This window comes from Falco punctatus (genome assembly GCF_963210335.1).
Source record: "Falco punctatus genome assembly, contig: scaffold_46, whole genome shotgun sequence".
Classification (NCBI taxonomy): Eukaryota; Metazoa; Chordata; class Aves; order Falconiformes; family Falconidae; genus Falco; species Falco punctatus.
This window is the reverse complement of record NW_027660143.1, coordinates 358,916-379,806: the sequence shown is the minus strand read 5'-3', so window position 1 is coordinate 379,806 and position 20,891 is coordinate 358,916. Positions and strand designations below refer to the sequence as shown.

Below are 20,891 nucleotides of genomic sequence, written 5' to 3'. Positions count from 1 at the left end.
CTGAAAAGGTATCTGTTAGTACCAATAAATATTGATACCCCCCTTTTCTAGGAAGTTCCGAGAAATCGATCTGCCAATGTTGCCCTGGAACATTTCCTCTACTAACGTTCCCTAGTTTTATTTTATTTGCTGTATTGGGATTATTGCGTAAACACATTTCACATTGCTGAGTCACCTGTTTTATTACAGTATACAAGTTTTGCCCTATCAATTTCTGATTTAGACTTTTACATAAAGCATCAGCTCCCCAGTGCGTCTTATTAATAATAGGGCTGTGGTCCATATTAAATTGGATGGTACCACTATACGACCATCCCTTAAATAAGTCCACTTGATTTTATTTTATCATTCATGTCCTGAATTACCTTTAAGTTTTCTTTAGAATAGTTTGGCTCCTGATCTGTACTTACAGTTTGGATTTTATCGTCTGGTATTAAGGATAATTCCTCCTTTCCTACCTCCTCTGTTACTCATCTGGCCTCATGGTCGGCCAGGCGGTTTCCAATTTCCAAATCAGTGCCTCAGAGTGGGCCATTCCTCACATCAAGGTCTGGCATGGCACATGTTCCCACCGCTCAACGCCTACTGGGTTGCAGCCAACAGCGGAGCTCAAGATCCTTCTTGGTGGCAAACACAGAGGCCAACCCAGTCTTGCCCTTGACTATGGTAGGAGGCACCTGACCAACCTTATTCCTTGTACTTCGTTGTCAATGCAGAGTTTCACCTGCACATCCCATAACAAGTCACTGTCATGGCAAAACACACAGATTTACATTAGTAGATCTACTACAGAGTGTATTTTATTTCACTTTTTCTGCCAATATCCCCACAGCCTTGCTGACCAAGGGATATTGTTTTTATCTGAACTGGGCAAGCCTCCCCCTTTATCATTTTTACTGTAACAGGTAAAGCATTTTTCACCTATCCTGGAATTAATTTTCAGATACACCTGGTTAAAAATTTCTTTTACTTCAGGGAGGTCCTCTTTTCCTCTTTTCTGTTGAATTAAAGATAAGCTCAATATTTCAATTACTTGATCATATTTAACTTTTAATTTCATTTCCCCTTCTTTAAACGTCTAGATGTTCTAATAAATCTCATCCCAACAAAGATTTTGGTGAATTTGGCATTCTTGTTTGTTTTCTTAGTTTGTACTTTAAAGGTTTCAGGATGTTTTCCTGGTGGCCAGCAGCTCCCACAACTGTACCAATTTTTTTTATTATTATTATTTTTTACTAAGTTTAACAAATAAGTTGGTTTTGTATTCACTAAAATTCCACCTCATACCCATTCCCTGCCCTAAAAAGGGGCCGTTACTGGTCCTGTTGTACTGCAAATGCTGCAGCAATTGGGGTGACATTGTCAGGTCCTTCTGCTCAATCGTCAGCAACAGCAACCCCCTCCTGCTCACCATCGGAAGGGTTCGGGGCAGGAGATGCTGTTCCTGCTCTGCAGGTTACACAAGCCTGACAGCACTTCTGTTTTAACTCTTTCTCACCCTGAATGCATATCTGCTCCTTGTTGCTTTAAGTCTGTGTTATTACATATCAGCCTTCGCAGGCAAACAGCAAACACCCTGCCATGCGTCCCGCAGGACTCAGCCGCACCTTCGAGGGGATACGGGGCTTTGTACAAACTCACCCCAATACCCTAACACTTTCACAAGGTCTTTGATTCTCCAATCCCCCCTCCCACCCCCCTCAGGTTTTACATACATTAGTACAAGTTTTTATCTTACAACGTGTTTCATTCTGGTTGCTCCACAGAAGGAACCACAACCTGAGCTTTTTAACACAAAAATTTCAACAAGAACATCTTTCTAATTTAGGTCTTAGGGTTTTTTCCTATCCTTTTCTAGAGCCATAGTCAAAGATCAGGTGATGTTAATCCCGCACTCTTTCTAGTGCTAGTACCATAGGATCCTGAGAGGGTACTAATCCACAGTCCATTTGCCACTCGGGTTTGTCCTGGAGGACAAAGAACATGTCTGCATACGATACTTCGTCCCATTTTCCCTCTCTTCTCAGAAAAAACATTAATCGCAGGAGAGTGTTATAATCTAACATTCCTCCCTCCTGAGGCCATTTCGCATCACTCCCCAATTTATACAAAAGCCACCACTGATTACAATATTTAATCCATTTTCCTTCTATTTTCAGTACCACCATGTCCTACGATATCACTCCAATGTTTTAATATACAACCCAAGGGCGATTTTTCACAGGGCTTACTCCTTCCATTTCCCATTTTGCAATTTTAATTACTTTGTTTTTCTCCGGCCGCCTTAGCCACCCAAGGTCGGAAACACGGATAGAGCTCCTTACTCATATTGCACTCAAACGCATGTCTCAAGCACTCTTGCACTCACACTCAGTCAAAATAATTAAGCTATACACGGAAAATCAAAATGTGCATCTCAATCACACCATTCACACTCTCCGGGCAGCCCGCAGTCACACAAGCAGTATGTTATACGGTACCGTGCACTTATGTACAACTTTTAGGAACACTAACAGTTCACAAAGTATGCATTTCAATGAACAATTGCCAAAAAAAACCCAACAAACAAAAACCAATTTTTCCTGGTCTTAAGCAGAGTGTTAAGTTTTCCGCTATTTGCTACGAATTACCAGAATATTATTATTTTTCAACATACATTTCATAACTCCAAGTTTTGAACATGTAACAAGACAACACATAGAACAAACAAGACACAGAGCGCTATTTCAGTTGTTACATTCTAGGAATTCCCCAATTCTTAAGACAACTTAAAGGAAGTTTTTAGCTTCCTGTTTTCCTACGCAAAAGTTTCCCTTTTACTTTTGCTATGAGGTCCCTCTTGTTCCTGTGAGATTCCGCCTTATTCCGTCCCGCCCCCCGCTTTCCGTCATGAGGCCTCCGGGCTTTTAGGATTGGCAGTAACCTCGGGTTTGCTCGATCTGCCCTCAAGATCGCTAGCGGCCACCCCTTGGTCAGCAAACCCCCTCCCAAGGTACCTTTCCTCCTGGGGACTACGCTGCGCGCCGGACATCTCTGTGCGTCTCACCAGCCGCCCCGTTTCTAAACATACCGTTTTATCCGTGGATTCAGGGTTTCTCTTCTGCTCCCGGGTGAACAGCTGAGAAGAGGAGGCTCCTCCGAGGAAATCTCCCGGGGCGCGCCTAGGAGCGTCCGCTCCGCAGCTGGTCCCTCGGCCGAGCAGAAATCCTCCTGGCTGGCTCGCCAAACTGACGTGTGGAATTTGACTCTATAACTCGAAAGTTATAAAGTAGGTATGTTTATTGCGCACAGATGCACGGGGGATCGGGGATCGCTCCTCCACAAGCGTGCATGCCCGAAGTGACGAACCATCTCACATTTATACAATGAAACAAATGAATATTCAATTAACGCCTATACATATTCGTTACCTAAACCCCGCTTCGTATGTTAATTAGCTTATCAGTCCGTTTCCTGGAATGTGGTGGTCTTGCAGGTTTGTAGGTGATTCGTGTTCTTGTGACCATCAGATCTTCTTCAGCAAGGAAAGGTGATTCATGTCCTTGTGACCATCCAATCTTCTCCAGCAAGGAGACTTAGCACTCCCTCCCTCTGGATAGCATTTGAATGTCTCTCATCTTTTCTCATTCTCTTTTAAATAGCCCCTTTGTTAGAGGAAGAAGGGCAGGCGTCTCCCCGTCTCCCCTTTGTTAGAGGAAGAAGGGCAGGCGTCTCCTCAAAACTGTAGGTGTCTCCTCAGAGCTGTGTGCCTATGTGACCAGACACCGCACCCATGACCAGTCACCATACCCACATTCCTTGAGCAGACATATACAATCACAATCGATGTCCATTGTCCCCATTTCACACTATTTCTCCATATCACCAATGGTCAACTACAGCTTCTATCCCCTTCTTTCCCCCTCCAGAAACATCCATCGTCTATACCTATTAACCATAAAACATGATATCCCATCATCTTTTATTTTTAAAAAAGAGGGGGAAACCACCAGAGTCAACACTTGAAAGTCTCTAAAATACGTAGAAACTTTACACTTATTTAAAATTGCCCAAACGTCATTCCATTCCCTGTCATTCAAAATAACTCTTCCAACAGGAACAAAAATATGCTGCTAACCTGTGAACTACAAATGAGCCACTCTCAAGGCAGTTGACTCGTTCTACAATAATATCTTCTAAAAAGGAGCATAACTTTGAAACACAGCTATCTCAGTAATGAGCGGAGAAGCAGCTAAAAGGTTCCATGCTACCGAACAGCCAGAGCAACCTCAAAAGCATTTGTGGGTCTCCATGACAAGGGAAAGACGGACTGAGTCAGCTACTAGTAAGCAACAAGTTACAGGGTTTTTTCCGCATCACCTCACACTGCATCGTGCCCTGCGAAGCAAAGACACCATTCCGAAAAGCAAACCCCCACCTGCCTCCTGCTCAACTCGTGCCCGAGACAGGCTTCAGGGGGTGACCTTGGGCAAGGCCAACTGCACAGAGTTGTTCCGAGTGATGGTGGCGTTACTCCCCTCCCTTCCGAGAGGGAACGCATCCGTCGGAGCCCGACGATGCTGCCACGGCCTCAAGCTGCAGCCAGGCCTGTGCTGGGCCTTCACTGCTCTCAGCCCTGGCCCTCACCCATGGACGTGACGTCCCAGTAGGACTGCAGACCTGCCCATCCCTATGGACCGGCCTGGTGATCTGCACTCTTGGAGGACTCTGCTTACTGTCCCCAGAACTGTCTCCAGAACTCTTCTGCTCTTCTTGGTGAGGGCCTGTGGGGCTGATCCCTGGCCCGTGTGGTCACAGACCCTGCCAGCCTTGCTGTGGCTCTTGCTTTGCCCTTCCTCTGCAGGACAGCCTACCCCTGATGCGCCCTCGCAGATACTGCTGTGTACGTAACACTTCCATCTTTACCCCTAAGAGCTACATCAGTATTACAGTCGCCTACTACTGTGACCATAGAAGGAACATCAAAAACCAGCCAAATAATTTCAGAAATACAGCCAAGAAAAAAGTAGTCAAAATCAACAACATGAAAAGAAGTATAAAGAACGAACAAAGGTTACAAAAGAAAAACCACCACAATAACCCAAACAAAATAAAGCTCACCTTTGTTCTTAATCTGCCAATTTCATTGACCATTTTCTTCACTTCTCCCTGCAAATTCAGCTGGGACAGTCCCCCTCTCGCCTCATACACCCTTAGCTCCTTCGTAGCTCTGCTCAGCAGCCTCTTCAACCTGCACAGCAAACTAGTCATGAAAACAATGAAGCAAAGGAACAAAACTGGACTTTTTCACATACTCTCATGTAAACAGCACAGACACAGCTTGCTTTATCTTTAATGTACTTGACACACCAGGAATTACCAGGAAAAAACAGTATTCCTGTGCCACATACACTTGGAGAGTCCAGATTTCACCTGAAAAGAGGAATGAAAGACTCCCTTTTTCCCAGGAGAACTGCAGGGCAACCGGCATCTGCAGTTGTTTTGGCAGCTATTGAAAACTAGGGGCTGGTGTACAGAAGTACCTTGCAAGAACTAACACGAGGCTGGCATCTGCTCACAGTTAGGTACACCTATTTTTACACTAAAGTTTAATAAAACATGACTCCTACGCAGGGATACCTCTTCACCACGCTAAAAAGCCGTACCTCTTACACCTTTCTGCAGATCGAGGTTTCTTTTCATTTCTTGGGCCAGACGTAGTTCAACTGGGCGTTTCAACTCTAGCAGCTTCTTCACTTCCTTTCTTTCACTCTCGCACTTTCAAAAGAGAAAAGAAAGATGTATCACACACACAGAGCACAGGAAAAATACCTATGTACAGTCTGTGCATCTAGCGCTCTCCACAGAGAAGCTGCCGGACGTCTCTATCCGTTAGCCATGTTCCACAGAATGCCATGGGACGGAATTCCCGAGGCTATTCCATCCATCCCTTCAGGTTTCACATCAAATAGACCAATATGTAACTACAGAAACAGATGCCCTCGCCTGAAGCAAAGGCCATCCTCTTCTAGACATAACAGGTGGAAAAGATGCTGGAGAACACTTTTGGCAGTGCCTCTGCTCACAGTAGGGATTACGTAGGTATGCACTTCATGGGAGAACATCGATCCATCCAAAGCTTTCATGGGATCTTCCACCAACCAGCAGGCAGGGGCTTGTGGAGGAATCTGATCTTTTGGAGTTCTTCAACATTTTATTCCCCTCGGCCATTACCTCCACCTCTTCTGTGTGGGCATTTACTTAGCCACATGCTGGTTTTCCTCCTCTTGGTGTTTTCTCAGCCACACCAGAGGAGAGCTGGCAGCTGTTTTGACTTTGTACTTCCATTTTCCCTCTACAGAAAAGGAGAAAAGGGGAAGGCCGCCCCTTGGCAACTGGCAGGCGCTGCTTGTTTCCCAAGCACTCGTTCATTTACCCAGCATTCCTTCAGTATGTTTCTCTGCAAGGCTTTTAAGCTCCCGCTACGCTGAAAACATACAGCAGCTCCTCCATACACGCACTGGAAACATCAAGCATTTTAAACCTGCCTAGAAACCAAGGGGTCAGAAGATGACCACACAAAATCCAAGGAAGAACTGGGAACTGTGGCCTTGCTCGATGTGCTCAACTGATAGCAAACCACACTGGGAACTCTTCCCAACAGAGCCACTCCAGAACTTACACAAAGATACCCATCTAGCTTTTATTTGCTTCTTCCGTGACCCCCAAACGATAAGGTACTCGCAGCCTGAATGGCAGGGATAACAGAAAGCAATGATATGTAAGAACCTGACCAGAAGGTGCATGTGGTTCTCCTGGTGGTTCTCCTGGGTATTGGCTCGGTGCCTGGAGAATTTTCTGGGCTCACCTGTTGCAACAGTTCAGCCTTCCCCTCGTCCAGCTGAGCAACGCGCTCTTCAAGGTGGGATCTTGACTTCAAGTGCTCCTCCCACGTGCTGTGCAAGTCCTTGGATGTCAGAGCCAGCATGTTCTGCTTCTGCGTCTGTGAAGGCAACAGTGGCAGAAGAAAAAGTAAGGTGGCCGGAAAAGACAAGAGCGCAGGAGAATGCAGTAACTTACACAGAAACAGGCCTAAGCTCTCCTCCACCCATCCAAGACCTATGGCCAAGGTTGATGTGGAGTGTAAAACACACCTTAGGAACCATAACCAAGAACAGCAGCTGGAGCTGGTAGGAAGAAGGAATACTCTAGAAGCGACAGGATGAGGTTACAACTTTGGGGCATAAGATGACATGCACACACACACACAAAATCACCCTACAGCTTTCCTGCAAAGCTCCTCTGGTTCCCTCTATACTTCAGTATTTGTAAGAACACTGCAAAAGGTGGTGCAAAAGGACAACATTCGCTCCTACTTTCAACAGCTACACTCAGATTTATTCATATAGTTACGGACATTAAGTACCTTAGTTTTCAACTTTCTTTCCAACTCCTTTTGCAAGCGCAGCTTGTCTCTCTCCAGGTCACTGTGGTAGCGTGTAGTAACTTCAAGTGAAGCTGCTGGCATAGATTGCTTTTTAGGTGCATCAGCAAGCTCCTGCTGCAGTTGTCCAAACATGCCCTAACAAAACAGTTAAATGAGCATGAAGAAAGTTCTAAGAACATGAAATACGCCTTTAACTTATTTTATTATACAATTAGACCTGTCTAGATTGAACCCAAAAGTATGCAATTTTGCCTGCCACCAGCAGGCATCTGCATGGATGATGACCTCTCGTCATCTTTCTCAGCTGAGAACCTTTGACTATCAGCAGCTGTTCACGAGGATTTCTGTTTCCTAACACATAAAATAGGCTCAGGTATTGTTCTTCCTTGAACAATACACAGGAACACACTGCCATCAGGTATTTTTTTCCTAACAAAACCCAAAGAAATCTGTTGTGATCTAAGAGCCACAGTTTGACTGCAAATATTACTCTGGTGACTGAAGGCAGGACTTTGTGTTAGATTGTTCTTTCTTCTGTTTCTTCACTATACAAATACAATTAAATGAATACAAATATCTGAAAGCTCCTTTGAGATACACTTTAAGGGTATGTTGAATCACATCCTCTTGTAGTCTTCTTACTCAGCTCGTTTTAGAAGTACTGATAGATTAGGTTTACAAAAATCTGCATAGCTCATATATATATATATATATATATATAGCTTTATACATATACACACACACACTCTCTCACATGATCTTCAAAAGGAACCCATTCTTTTGGTAGTAAGAATACAAAGCAAGTCACAGTTTACAATGATTGACAGTACTGCTGGATGTGGCTACACATCATAAAAGAGAAAGCTTAAGGTCACCGTCTGACATGAACTTTGAGGAACAGGCAGGCCCCTCAGAACCCTCAAAACACATACAGAAATCAACAGCTGGACATTACTAATACTCTTCAATCTTGATAGCAGCTTACAGAGAACCTATTTTTTCCCCTCTATAGAAGCTTCATATAAATCTATCCCCAACCACTTCACTTCTCTGTACCTTCATTTCTCAGCCCTCGTGTATTGGATGGTTCCTCCTTTTCTACCACTCTCATTCATGTCATCAGTGCAATACTTACATCAAAACCATCAAATACTTAAGACTATTCTATAGGGCATAACATGGACTAAGGAAAAGAGATGAAAAAAAGTTCTACAGAAGAATCACCTTTCTTGATCAAAGCTTAGACTTGGATACCTTTTTTCTGTTCTCTGCTTAGATCTGAGGACTAATATCCCCGTTGCCAAAACTTTCCGCAATTCCGAGAGAAACATTACAAACCAGAACAAATCAGTATTCTTTGGTCCCATGCATATAACTTACACCGGATACATTGTAGGAACAAACTAATTTCAAGAATGGACAAACTTTAAATTGTTCTTTCTACGCATATACTTTACCTGTCTTTCTACTACGTCAGTCTCATATTTAAAGACTTGTTCCCTTAAATCAGTGCACTTGGCATTTAAATCCTTGTTTCGCTCTTCTATTAGATAAACTTGCTTTTCCCTATCAGCTCTAAGTTTGCTGAAAATGTCATTAAAACAGTGCTGCACATAATCCACCATTTTTTCTTTCATGATCCTCTTGTTCTGCATCTCTTCCCATTGCTGATGGAGTAAAAAGGTTTTCACTCTGGAGCTGGGCCAATCGCTCCTGCAAGGACTCCTGTTTTATTACAAGTTTGCTTACTGGATCTTTCTCAAGTTGTCGAGCATGATCACATTCCTTTGCCCGACCCTGGCCTTGACTTAATTCTTTTTTGCCATTTCTAAAAGCAAAGCTTTTTCTCTGAGCATTTGCTTCAACTGGTGAAGCTCATTTTCTAGCCTATTAGCTTTGCTTTTAGCTTTACACAGCTGCAGAGACAAGCTCTTGTTGGTTTCTTGCACGTCAGAGAGGTCACGATGGAGCTCGACTTGCAAGCAAAGGCATTCATCACGTTCTCTGTGAAATCTTCGTTCAGCATTGCTTTTTGATGACAAATGAAGTTCAAGTTCTTGAACTGCAGCGTTCAGGGAGGAACGAAATGATTCAATTTCTGTCTCTAGTCTGTCTTTGCTTTTGTTTGTCTGCTCAAGTTTGGAAGTCAGCACTGCAGATTCTGTCTTTAGTAAGTCCAGCTCCGCGTTGAACTGAAAAAACGTTTGTCTTAATGCTTCCTTGTTCAGTTTAAGTTCCTTTTTGAGAGCTTCATTTTTTTCTTTCAAGGTCTCATTTTCCTTTAAATATTTTCCTTCTTCCTCCTGGTGCCTAAGTCTTACTTGAGTGAGTTCTAGCCTTAGCATAGCAATCTCATCTTGTAGTAACTGATTCTTGTACAACAGATCCTGTTCTCTGTCAGTGCTGGATTCCTGAAGGACAGGGAACATGAATAAAGAGCCAATTGGGAAATGAATCTACAAAAAACCTGCAGCAATAAACTGCATTTTAACATTTCTAGTACTAAAGCATGACTTCAAAGATGAAGTTTCAGGCAATAAGCTACTCTGTGAACCCATGCACATGTACAACGTACGTACACAACGGAAGTGCAACATATCCTTAAAACCTAAATGAACATCCCAAATATACAGTTACGTTTTTTTCCCCCCTTAAACCAGCAACCAAAGCTTTTAAAATGACAGCGCTTTCTTGTATGTGCATGCCTTTATAATACTGCCTTTAAGGTTGAATTAGTTGTGCTACAGATCTGGTAAAAACAAGGCTAGAAAGGGTATTTTCCTTCTCAAATGTCTTCTGAACACTTATCCTTTTGTGTTACTGGAAGTTAGCTATAAAACTCAATCACCCCCGGAATGCAATAGTCCTGTATATTTCCTCTTTATTGTATGTATAACTTTTTTCCACTTAAACACATTCACCCTACATTTACTGGGCAGCACAGCCAAGAACAAAAAGGCTTCCAGGCACTGCACATTCTTTAGGAAATTCAGTAAACTCTTTTCAAGATCTTTTTTAATACAGTGTTTATGATTGCTTTTTCTCCTCCAGTTACTCTAACTCTTACAGAGAGTTGAATTCATTGCTGATATTTGATCATAAAATTTTAGTTATGTGGAGGTGAAAAAGAAAGGCATACTTGAAGTAAGTTCAATAAGGGAATAACTAATTTTAAAAAAAAAAAAAAACAATGGAAACACAAACACTGTCAAACAACTTTCTTCCTGGTCAACCTTGCCATAGGTAGCTAGGTGTTTCACTGCTAGAAAGCCTAAAAAGTGATGACAAAATGTCTATGAAATGGAAAATAACAGATAGGTTAAGAAACGGTGTAAACAGTGTCTTCTATTAGTTTCCTACTTGCACAAGTAATTCAGGTACATACAGGAGTGATGCTGCTTTCCAGAACTTTTAGACATAAGAGAAAACAAGGAAGGTATTTACCCAGATAAGTTACACTGGTAAACAGTAAATAAACCATCAAGAAACAGAAAAAGTTATGTAAGATTTATTATGACTTTAAAACAAACATGGTGAAATCTGACTTATTAGAAAAAAAAATCTGCTTACCTCTGATTTTTTTCCTATAGATCTTCTTGTCTCTTCTTCTAGTTCCATTTGTCTCCCAAGGTGGTTGTTCAAAATTCCTTCTTGAAGGGCTCTGGCCCTCTTTTCCTGAGAGAGCTGTCTCTGTGTTTCATCACGTTCCTCTTCAACCTACAGTAATACAATAAAACTGCTTGCATCTGAAGAAAAAACAGAGCTAGCAATACATCTTCCCATTCTCCCTTGCATACTTGAAAACATTTTTGATTCCCCACCGTTATGATAATCCACCTATAAATAAATAAATTTAAATTTTCTTATGAAAATTTAAGAAGGCGAAATACAGGATGTTTTGTAGTAATTCAAAAAAAGGTAAGGCTTTGCCTGAAATACAAATGAAACCTCAATTTTGAAAAAGGAAAAAAGAAAAAAAAAAAAAGAACAGCCCAATTGTGAACCAACTGTACTCTACTGTTCTCAAAATCTGACAATTGTTATCCAACGCCTCTTCCGTGAGCAAAGCGCCTCCTTCTCTAGGCATACTGGAATACAATTGAAAAGAAGCAGAAAATAAGACAAAGAGTTTAATTCATTATTTAATATACCTGTTTCAAGAGCTTTCTCAGTGTTCTTAACTCCATTTCTAAATTCCTAGAGTGTAACTCACGTTTCTGTTTCTCCTCCATCTCTTTACAATATTGATCTTCTTTCCTTCGGAGGTCTTCTCTCATTTTCTCACACAGCACTTCTACTCTGAGCCTCTTTTCTTCTTGTTGTTTCAAAGAACATCTGGGATTTAACGGAGTATTTGCGAAACAAAAGCACTGATATAAAAGTAGATATTCCACGTGATGAACTTGCAGAGACAACTCAAACCATAAAAAATGTTAAATGTTTTCAGAGTTCATATTTTTACTGTACTTTTCAACTTTTTAAAGAATTCTAACTTCATTCCGTTGTGCATGGTATCAGTTGTACAAGATAGAGAAAAAAAACTTTGAGTGATTTATCCGTTATTTGTAAGTTTGTATAGGGAAACACACACCAGTGTGCACACTATAATAATAAAATTAAAAAAAAAAAATCTTCATATTACAGCCATTTTGTTGAAAAAGGAGTTTGTTGTCTCATCAGATCAAAGCATCGTAAACTTTTACTATGGTTAGTATACATTTTCTTAGTATACTGAGCATTGCCTACATATTACGGATTCAGTGACCAGAAGTAATACTGGTGAATCAGCACGCCACTTACCTATGGCAGACCCAACAATTTTTCAGCAGCCTTCTGTAAGTCTAAAACAACTGCTGACCACAGGCAGAACAAGCAGCTTCTGTTTACTCAAGAAGGATGTCAGTGTTCAAAACCAGATTCAGAAATGCATGGGGTTTAAGCTGAATACGATTAAAAACAGTTTCAAACCTCAGTTGGATCTACCTCTGGGAGAAACTACAGCAATTTCATTTTGAAGCTGACTTACAAGGAAAGCCTTATGGAAGGTCAGCTTCTTTACCAACCGAAACAATCAGCAATGAGCACTGACATGGTAAAAAACGGTCCATGGTGTGCCCACGGTACCCAAACAAGAAAGCAGCTTTGTGTTTGATCATTATTTTGACTGTTTTTTCCCATATACTCACAATAGTGGACAAAAAAAAAAAATTAAAAAAAATCAAGTGTCAACCTAAGGGAAGAACTGCCAATTGAAAGCCTGCTTTAGAAATGCTGCGAAACAAGAATCAACCACCACTAAAATTACTTGAAAGACTGACAGAAACATTTGTATTTGAATGGCGTATATTGCAAGGAGAAAGCTTTACATGTAGTTTCTAGTGTAATTTCACAAAAAGTGTAACTTTTGAAAGTATAAATTTAACGCTGCTTGGAGAATTCACTTAGAATGAAAATACTACTTCTTTATACTTGACAGATGTTTGAGGATTTTGAACACCTGCTGAAGTCAAACCCAGGCCAAGCTGGGACCGGCCTCGTCTTCCTCGTACCCCCCTCCCCCACGCTGGGAGGCCCAACTCCCCCAGGCCCAGCTCCCGCAGCCTCCCCTCACAGGGCTGGTGCTCCTGCCCCCGGGCCAGCCCGGCATCTCCCTGCCGACCTCACACGGACTGGGCAAGATCTCCTGGGCTGGGCGGCCAAACACCGGGCCCCGGGCTCGAGACACAGCTCAGCAAGCCCTGCGGAGGGGTGGGCACTCACTGCCCCCAGTGCCCTGGCACTGCTGCCCTCCATACAGCCCAGGCCGCTGCGGGCCGCCCCAGCTGCCAGCTCACGGTGGCTCCTGCTGAGCTCGCTCTCTGCCTGGGCCGCTCCCCAGCCACGCCGTCCCACCGGGGATCACCACAAGGAGATCTCCCCTCCCAGGCCAGGGCTCTGCAGTTGTCCTTGCTGAACTGCCTACGGTGCCTGCTGGCCACCCCTGTCTGACGTGATGTCAACAGCGATGAGAAACCTCACGCCTCCGGGTCTAGCTCAGGAGTGTGGGGAAAGGGGCAATCCCAAACTTGACCTTTCCAACAAACAAACAGGTAAGCAAACAAATGCTCTAAGCTCTGGTTTGACTTGCACTGGGTGGAGTTACCAGAAATCCTAGTATTATAGGCCAACCGAAGCTGCAAGGACAAAACGAGAAAAAAAAAACCACCACCCAACCATCTCTCAAATCTCTCTTATAAATCTGATTTCCCCACACACACTCTCTTGCTCTTTTCTTGCTAGAAAACAAAGTTAGAACAACATCCAGAAGACTGTACATGGAGCTGGTATCCGGACGTTTTTCCCCTCTCACGTTATCTACTTCATAGCATAACTGGCCCACGGGATTCAAAAAACCCAAACCCAAAAGACTGGAAACTTCTCATCCTGTTGCCTGCACCATCAGTGTCTTTCGGAACAAAACCACTGACAAGATAATACATTATCAGACCACAATTTACATACTTAAGGCTGTGGATATCCCTTTTCCATTCTGCTTCTTGGTGAGCCAATACGGATTTCAAATCTTGAGTCTTCTCCGCTCTGAACTGTGACTCCTCCCTTTCACCTCCCAATTCCCTTACTTCGAGTGAGAGAGCTGTATACCGATTTGTCCCACGTTCTAGTCTCTGTTCATATTCAATAAGTATGTTTTGCATTTTCAACAAAGTAGCAGAACCTGTTTTGAGACAGAAAAGACACAAAGCTGCACAAATACTGCCCAATGTATAAGCTGTTCAATGCTTTGCTGCATTAGGTGCAGGTGGCAGGTCTCGGCAGTGGGAAGGTCCCTGTGAGAAGGAGCCAGGGGTCGTCCCGTGCTGGACATGGACGGTTTCGATGGACCCACCGCAGGGCACAGCTGAGCCTCTCAGCCGTGCTGGCAGCTCCTCAGGAAAAACAAATGTAGGAAAGGGCGAAACCACCACACGGGCAGAGAAGGGGAAAAGCATGTGAAAACCAGCCCCGCAAACGAACACCCAGGTCAGCGAAGGAGGAGGGAGAGGTGCTGCTCCAGGTGCCAGAGCAGAGATTCCCCTGCAGCCCCTGAGAGAACCATGCTGGAGCAGATACCCACAGCGCAGTGCTGCGCAGGACCCCGTGCCAGAGCAGGCGGATCCTTCCCGAAGGACCTGCGACCCATGGAGGGCCCAGGCTGGAGGAGATTCTCCCCAAAGGACTGCAGCCTGGGGGAGGACTCACACTGGAGCAGGGAAAAGGGACGAGGAAGGAGCAGCAGAGAGAAACTGCTACGTCCTGACTGCAGACCGCAGCCTCCCCGTGCTGCCTGGGGAGGTGGCGGGGAAGGAGCGCAGCAGAGCTTGAGCAGGGGGGGTGCCGACGTGTCCTTCTCAGGTTTTGGGTCTTTGTTTCTCACTATCCAAACGTATTTTAATCGGTGGAGTCTGTTTGGCCAGTGACAGTCACTGGGAAGTGACAGCCCTGCCTTCACACTGACCCACAAGCTTTTTCACCCCGTTTCGTCAAGGAGGGGCAGTGGCAGCACTGGGCGGGGAGTTTGGCCTTCGGCCAAGGTTAACACTTGCCTAATGAAATTTTAGCATAGTTTAAGAGCCCTAGTAAGTGATGCTTATGTTTATATAATGCCTTGTGCATATATGCAAGCATCTTATGACAGTTGAAATTTGTTATATATATGTACTTATTATTTTTAAGCAAAGCCATTTGTTTGCTGTACTCTTTGTCATTAGCAGTTGAGGGGTGTGCTGGTTGTGGCTGGGATAGTGTTAATTTTCTTCACAGTCGCTGGTACGGGGCCATGTTTTACAGCTGTGCCGCAAACAGGGTTGGTAGCACGGGGATGTGTTCCTTATGGCCCAGCAGCGCTCACACAGAGCCAAGGCCTTTTCTGCTCCTCACCCCACCCCACCAGCAAGCAGGCTGGGGGTACGCAAGGAGCCGGGCCGGGACACAGCTGGGACAGCTGACCCCAGCTGACCCAAGGGATGTGCCATGCCACGCGGCATCATGCTCAGCATATAAAGCTGGGGGAAGACGAAGGAAGGGAGGGACATCCAGAGCGATGGCACTTTGTCTTCCCAAGTATTTGTTATGCATGACGGAGCCCTGCTGTCCTGGAGATGGCTGAACACCCGCCTGCCCATGGGACGTGCTGGATGAATTCCTTGCTTTGCTTTGCTTGCGTGCGTGGCTTTTGCTATTAAACTGTTTTCATGCCGACCCATGAGTTTTCTCACTTTTCCCTTTCCGATGCTCTCCCCCACCCCACTGGGGTGGAACAAGTGAGTGGCTGTGTGGTGCTTAGGTGTTTAGGTGTGGCTGGGCTTAAACCACATCAGGGGGATATAAAGAAGAAAAAGCTCTTGCTGACTTTTGATGACCGCATTAGAAGGAGCTGAACTGTACTTTGCAAGAAACTGCTTCTCCAGCTCTGACTAGGCAGAGAACCAATGATAACGTAAGGCACATCGGCTGGTAATGCAGGCAACATCTCAGGTTAGGTGACAGTTTCACAGCTTTTGAGGGGGATCTCTAGTCACAAAGAGATACTATCTCAAAATATGAAATTAAAATACTTTGGAGTGCATACAAAGAAATCATGTTTTAAGGGGAACTTGTAACAGCTGAAGGCAGAGACTTGAAAACATACCCATATGAACCACACTAAGCTCTTCCAACAGCAGCATAGTCTCCTTGTAGGTTGAAGCTTGTAACCGGACATCCTCTGAAGTTGGGTCAGATGAGTGAGTTAAACCAGGGTCATCAGTTACTTCCACTGGTATGCTGACCTACAAAAAATACAGTACTTTCTGTAATTCCACTGTCTAGTATTACAGACCATTACAAATGCATGAATGATTCATTCACTCCTTCACAGCCCACAGATTTGTCTCAAATACAATCAAGCTGCATACCAGCAGCAATTTGTACATCTGGTTGATCACTACATAAACACTGCTCCCACCTAAGTGATTAAAAGCTGATAGAGACTGCTTATCAAGAAACTAGTTTTACAGTACCTCGCTCCTTTCACTCCTGGTTGTTGCTGCAGGTCTAGAAAACAAGAAATATATTTCAGTACCGAAATGCTTACTTTGCATTATGAATAATACCTACAGTTGCTTTGAAAACTTAATTGCAGAACTGAATTAAACTAAAATCTGGTATAGTAACTTCGCTAGATATAGTTCAAGACTGAAACAATTATTGTGTGCTATTAATGTCTACTGGAAGGCTAATTTTTCCGCAAGATATTAAGCAAATAGTTGAAATAACTGTTCCCTAAACTTCACGCAAAGTGACAGAAATCTTACAGCTACAGACATGTAGCTATACGCTTACGTGCATTCCCTGTTTAATACCAGGGGTTTAGCTCCCTTCAGTACCCAGAATCCTTCTCCTACAGGCCAAAGAACTGTAATTTTGGATTCTCTGGTGTCCTGGGTCTGGCTGGGATGCAGTTTATTTTCTTCACAGCAGCCCACACAGGGCTGCGTGTTAGATTTCTGACCAAAACAGTGTTGATAACACACCAGATTTTTAGCTAGGGCTGAACAGTGTCAACAACTTCTCTTTCTCGCTTTGCCACAACCCACACAAGTAAGTTCAGGGGGGGCAAGAAGTCAGGAGGGTACACAGCTGCAAGAGAAAAGGTGGAGCGGGGAGCAGGGCAAAAAATCCTGAGATACCTGCAGTGAAAAAACTGAGATACCTCGCCCTTTTTAAACACATGAAAGACTTCTATGCCTGTGCACACACTCATGTAATTAATCAGAATTTGTGCACGTGACCTTATTGTTGACTTGGCCAGCATGTTCAAAAGCACTCTAAACAAAAGTGAAGTGTTTGTCAACACAAAGCGCATCAGGTAGTCACAGGAAAGAACAAGAAAGAACAAGAAAGAACATCAGGTGGTCACACGAAAGAACAAGAATCTTCATATGCATCAGGTTTACAAAAAACCTTAAACACACAACAAAAACCCAAACCTGCCTCTAGCTCTCAGGCCAATTTTTATCATTAAGTGAGTTTTATTTACAACATTCCTTATATGCATACCTTCCTTCATCCTCAGATGTTTCACTGGAAGTGCTATCATCCGGTACTTGACCATGATTGCCACTGGAAGAGCTCATCTGCTGATGAGCCTTCTGCTTTGAAGGCTGTCTTTTACTTTCCTTTGCACCTTTGGCATTCAGGGCAATTTTACTGCATTACACAGAAAGAAAGAAAAAAAAAACCCACCAAGTGAGCAGGTTTATAAAAAAATATTTCTGTGAATCAGACATACTTAAGATGATGTCCAGAAACAACCGAGACAAGAAATAGCTATGATAAAATCACAGACTTGACTGTAAAGATCGTGGAATATGCCCAAGTATTTAAAACCCTTCCCCTAGAGTGAGGGGGACACGTGGAATCTGAGCTGGATCCAGGTTAAGCTGGACTATATCCAACAGCCACGTTACAGAAAGCATCTAGAGCAGAGATTCCTTTGAAGGACTGACAGAAAAAGCTCCTGCTTAGGTCTGCATAAAAATATGTGTGCCTTCTTTAGACTTTTGAGATTGGTTTGGTAATATCATCTTTTCCCCTCTCCTGACAAAGGGCACATTAACTTAATGAAAAGGAAAACACCAACTGCACGGAGATCACTAAAATCACCTAGAAAAGGGAGTAGTAGCAAACCCCAAGTTCCCACTTTTCTTTTCTAGGTGGCCATTTCCTACAAAAATAACTGCTTTTTCCAGTCTTCAGTTCTGGTTTTGAAGATGCATTTTACCTCAGTGTTGACAAGGAAATCACAGGAATTTAGGTGGGCGTTTTCTTTTGTTTTCCCCTTTTCTTTTTTTAGAGCAGGCAATAAATTTGAACCTCCATCGTGCGCTTCATTTTGTCTAAAAAGAATTTTTCTTCATTTTTTGAGAAGCAGTGGACTACTCACTATGGCTTTCACCACTGAGGAAACTACTTCAACTACCACAGTATTAGAAAACCTAAGACACTTACATAGTACTACAAATAAGAATTAGAGATCATTTCCTCAGCTTACCCTTTCATTGGCATTTTAATCAATTTTGAGCTCTGCCCAGATGAAAAACTCTTTTTGTCTTTTTCTTCTATCGTGTTTTCATTCTCCATTTTCAAACCGTCATTCTTCCTTACAGTAATCTTTTGTTTCATTTGCTGATTAGTGATGTTATTTAATTTATCCACACATTCCTGTTTTGCCACGGCCTGCACTTTTGAACATCTTTGTTGGCTTTTTTCCTTCTTAACCTATAAAAATAAAGTTAAGCTTCACGTATTTCTAGAAGACAGAAACACCACATCCAAGATTGATTAATTCAGGGTTTACCCCGGAAATAATATAAAATGATCTTTTTTGTAATTCATAGAGAAGCATTTTCACAAAATTACACTACAAAGTGTATTATGCCATTGAAAGTACTTTGAATTCACTCATGATGCAAGACATAACAAAAATACAGCCCTTAGAAAGAAAACAATAGTGTCTCTTAAAACACGAACAAGAAAAAAGTGAAAACAGTACTGATGGACAAAGCGTTAGGAGGACTGCACAATGTTCGTTGTAACACCACCAGAAAAAAATCAAGTGGAACTGCGAACAAGGGGAGGAAAGAAAAAAAGATCCCAAACCCACAAACACAACTGGTTTCACAGGAAAGAGGAATTTTAGTGAAAGGCAACGAAGACACACCATGCAGATACCACAGCACATGAATTATTAGTCAAGACCCTGTTTAGAAGCTATTTTCAGTCTTTGATTCAGAATCAAAACTGATAAAATTGTATGGATTTCTTTTTATGGCAATGAAGAGATAACTACTTGCACTGGAACCAAGTGCCACCTATTGTTAAACTGGAACAATAATGCATTCTGTTTTCCAAAAATGGGGAAAAAAGACAACTCTGCACTGCCCTCTTTATTCACAAGTCACCTATTTCCATTAGAACAAACCCCAGTTTGTAGGAAGCATCTTCCCTTCGTGACCAATAGCTAAAGTGAACAGGAAATACTCTGCCTGGCTCCAGAAGGCTGCGGGTCTCCCTAGGCTCTTTTACACACGCTCCATCGCTGCTATCGCTTCAGCAGCTGTTTTACCTCCCAACAGAGACTTCCTTAAAAACATATTCTGACTTTCCTGAACAGTGGATTGTATCTCACAGTTTCATTGATTTGGACAGCAGGATCCTGCAGTTTCCGTTGAAGCTAACGAACACTGCGTGCTTTCAAAACCAAGCACATTCAGCACCTCCATCATAACTCTGAATTAGAGCTACTGCCTAAACAACTACGTGTTGCACACGCTGCCCGTGCCAACCCTGGCTAGCCCAGCCCTGTTTTACCCATTCATCCAGGCACTTGCATCAGTGCCTCTGACTTGGTGAATTTACACATGAGAAACCAGGCATTTCTGACCAACACCCATGCTCTTTAACTGCACTGGTTATTTTTAAATTAATGACACATTACTAATTAAAGTGACCAAGACAAGTCAGAACTACAGCTTGGTTGTAGTCAAAATCCCATGCGTCGCAGATTTTCCCTGAATTTCTTCACAGCATCACCTATGATTGCTGTTGTCAAACACATGACTGCTTCTTTCTTTACCTGCAGAAAGCTTGGCACAACACGTACAATATTGTACAACATACAGCTCCATCTGACAGTCAGACCAGAATGACCTTCCTGCAGTGCAGGCGGGCTGCGTATCTCCAGTAGCACCCACAGCCCCAGCCTGCACTGCTTTAGAGACAGCAAAGATCCGCGCTGATGAGAAACGCTCTCATGCACATGGCATTTCACCTTGTCCACGGGTTTGAAACACGGGTTGCTTCGCGAAATTTAATTGTATGGTTTCGTTCCAAGGCAAACCAGACTGTCCAACAAGTTTTGACTTACACTAAAAACCATAAATATTCACCTTCCGTATGAACGGATACATGCCAGGATATGTACTGCTGATGAATTTTTTCGCATGTTGCTGGGGAGCAATACCTGCACGTGTTCATCTTTTTGTCCATCTCTACTGGGATTCCTTCTAGCTGGGTACGTTGCATCTCAGGGTTGTATGGAGGGGATTACCTCCAAGCAGCAGGACAGACCACCCCTGTCGCTCCTAAACTGCCTCTGCTGAGCATCTCAGTGCCTCCCACAGTGGTGGCTTGCTCAGGAAGAGGTGGCCTGTGATGGCTCCTCTCCAGTACACATGCCCGCAGGACCACCAAGCAAAGGACTATCCCACACCATCTTTCCCCTCTTTGAGAAAGAAAGCACGTACCTATCTATGGCTAATCTCCCTTCTGAAGCAGTACAGCTCAGCTGAGACCTCAGACTGCTTTTCTGCAGCACCTGGGACTCTTACCAAAACTGTCTCCATGGACTCTACCCGGACTCAGTTTTGTGCAGAGGAGGTATTTA

General features: G+C 43.4%; 1 protein-coding gene and 1 long non-coding RNA gene across 2 annotated transcripts; both read right to left on the bottom strand.

The window, feature by feature from the left end:
- Nucleotides 1-5,957: 5,957 nt before the first annotated feature.
- LOC308057828 (uncharacterized protein) lies at nucleotides 5,958-8,246 on the bottom strand. Its single transcript, XM_080411865.1, has 3 exons — nucleotides 7,406-8,246; nucleotides 6,848-6,982; nucleotides 5,958-6,334 (listed from the first exon to the last, which is right to left on the bottom strand). Exons 1-3 carry the CDS (start codon nucleotides 7,556-7,558, stop codon nucleotides 6,278-6,280), a joined length of 345 nt encoding a protein of 114 aa, XP_080267991.1. The 5' UTR covers nucleotides 7,559-8,246; the 3' UTR covers nucleotides 5,958-6,277.
- A 751-nt stretch (nucleotides 8,247-8,997) lies between these two features.
- LOC308057834 lies at nucleotides 8,998-16,422 on the bottom strand. The gene is made up of 3 exons (XR_013925484.1): nucleotides 16,095-16,422; nucleotides 10,997-14,141; nucleotides 8,998-9,837 (listed from the first exon to the last, which is right to left on the bottom strand). It is a non-coding gene; the product is annotated as an uncharacterized lncRNA (long non-coding RNA).
- Between the last annotated feature and the right edge of the window lie 4,469 nt (nucleotides 16,423-20,891).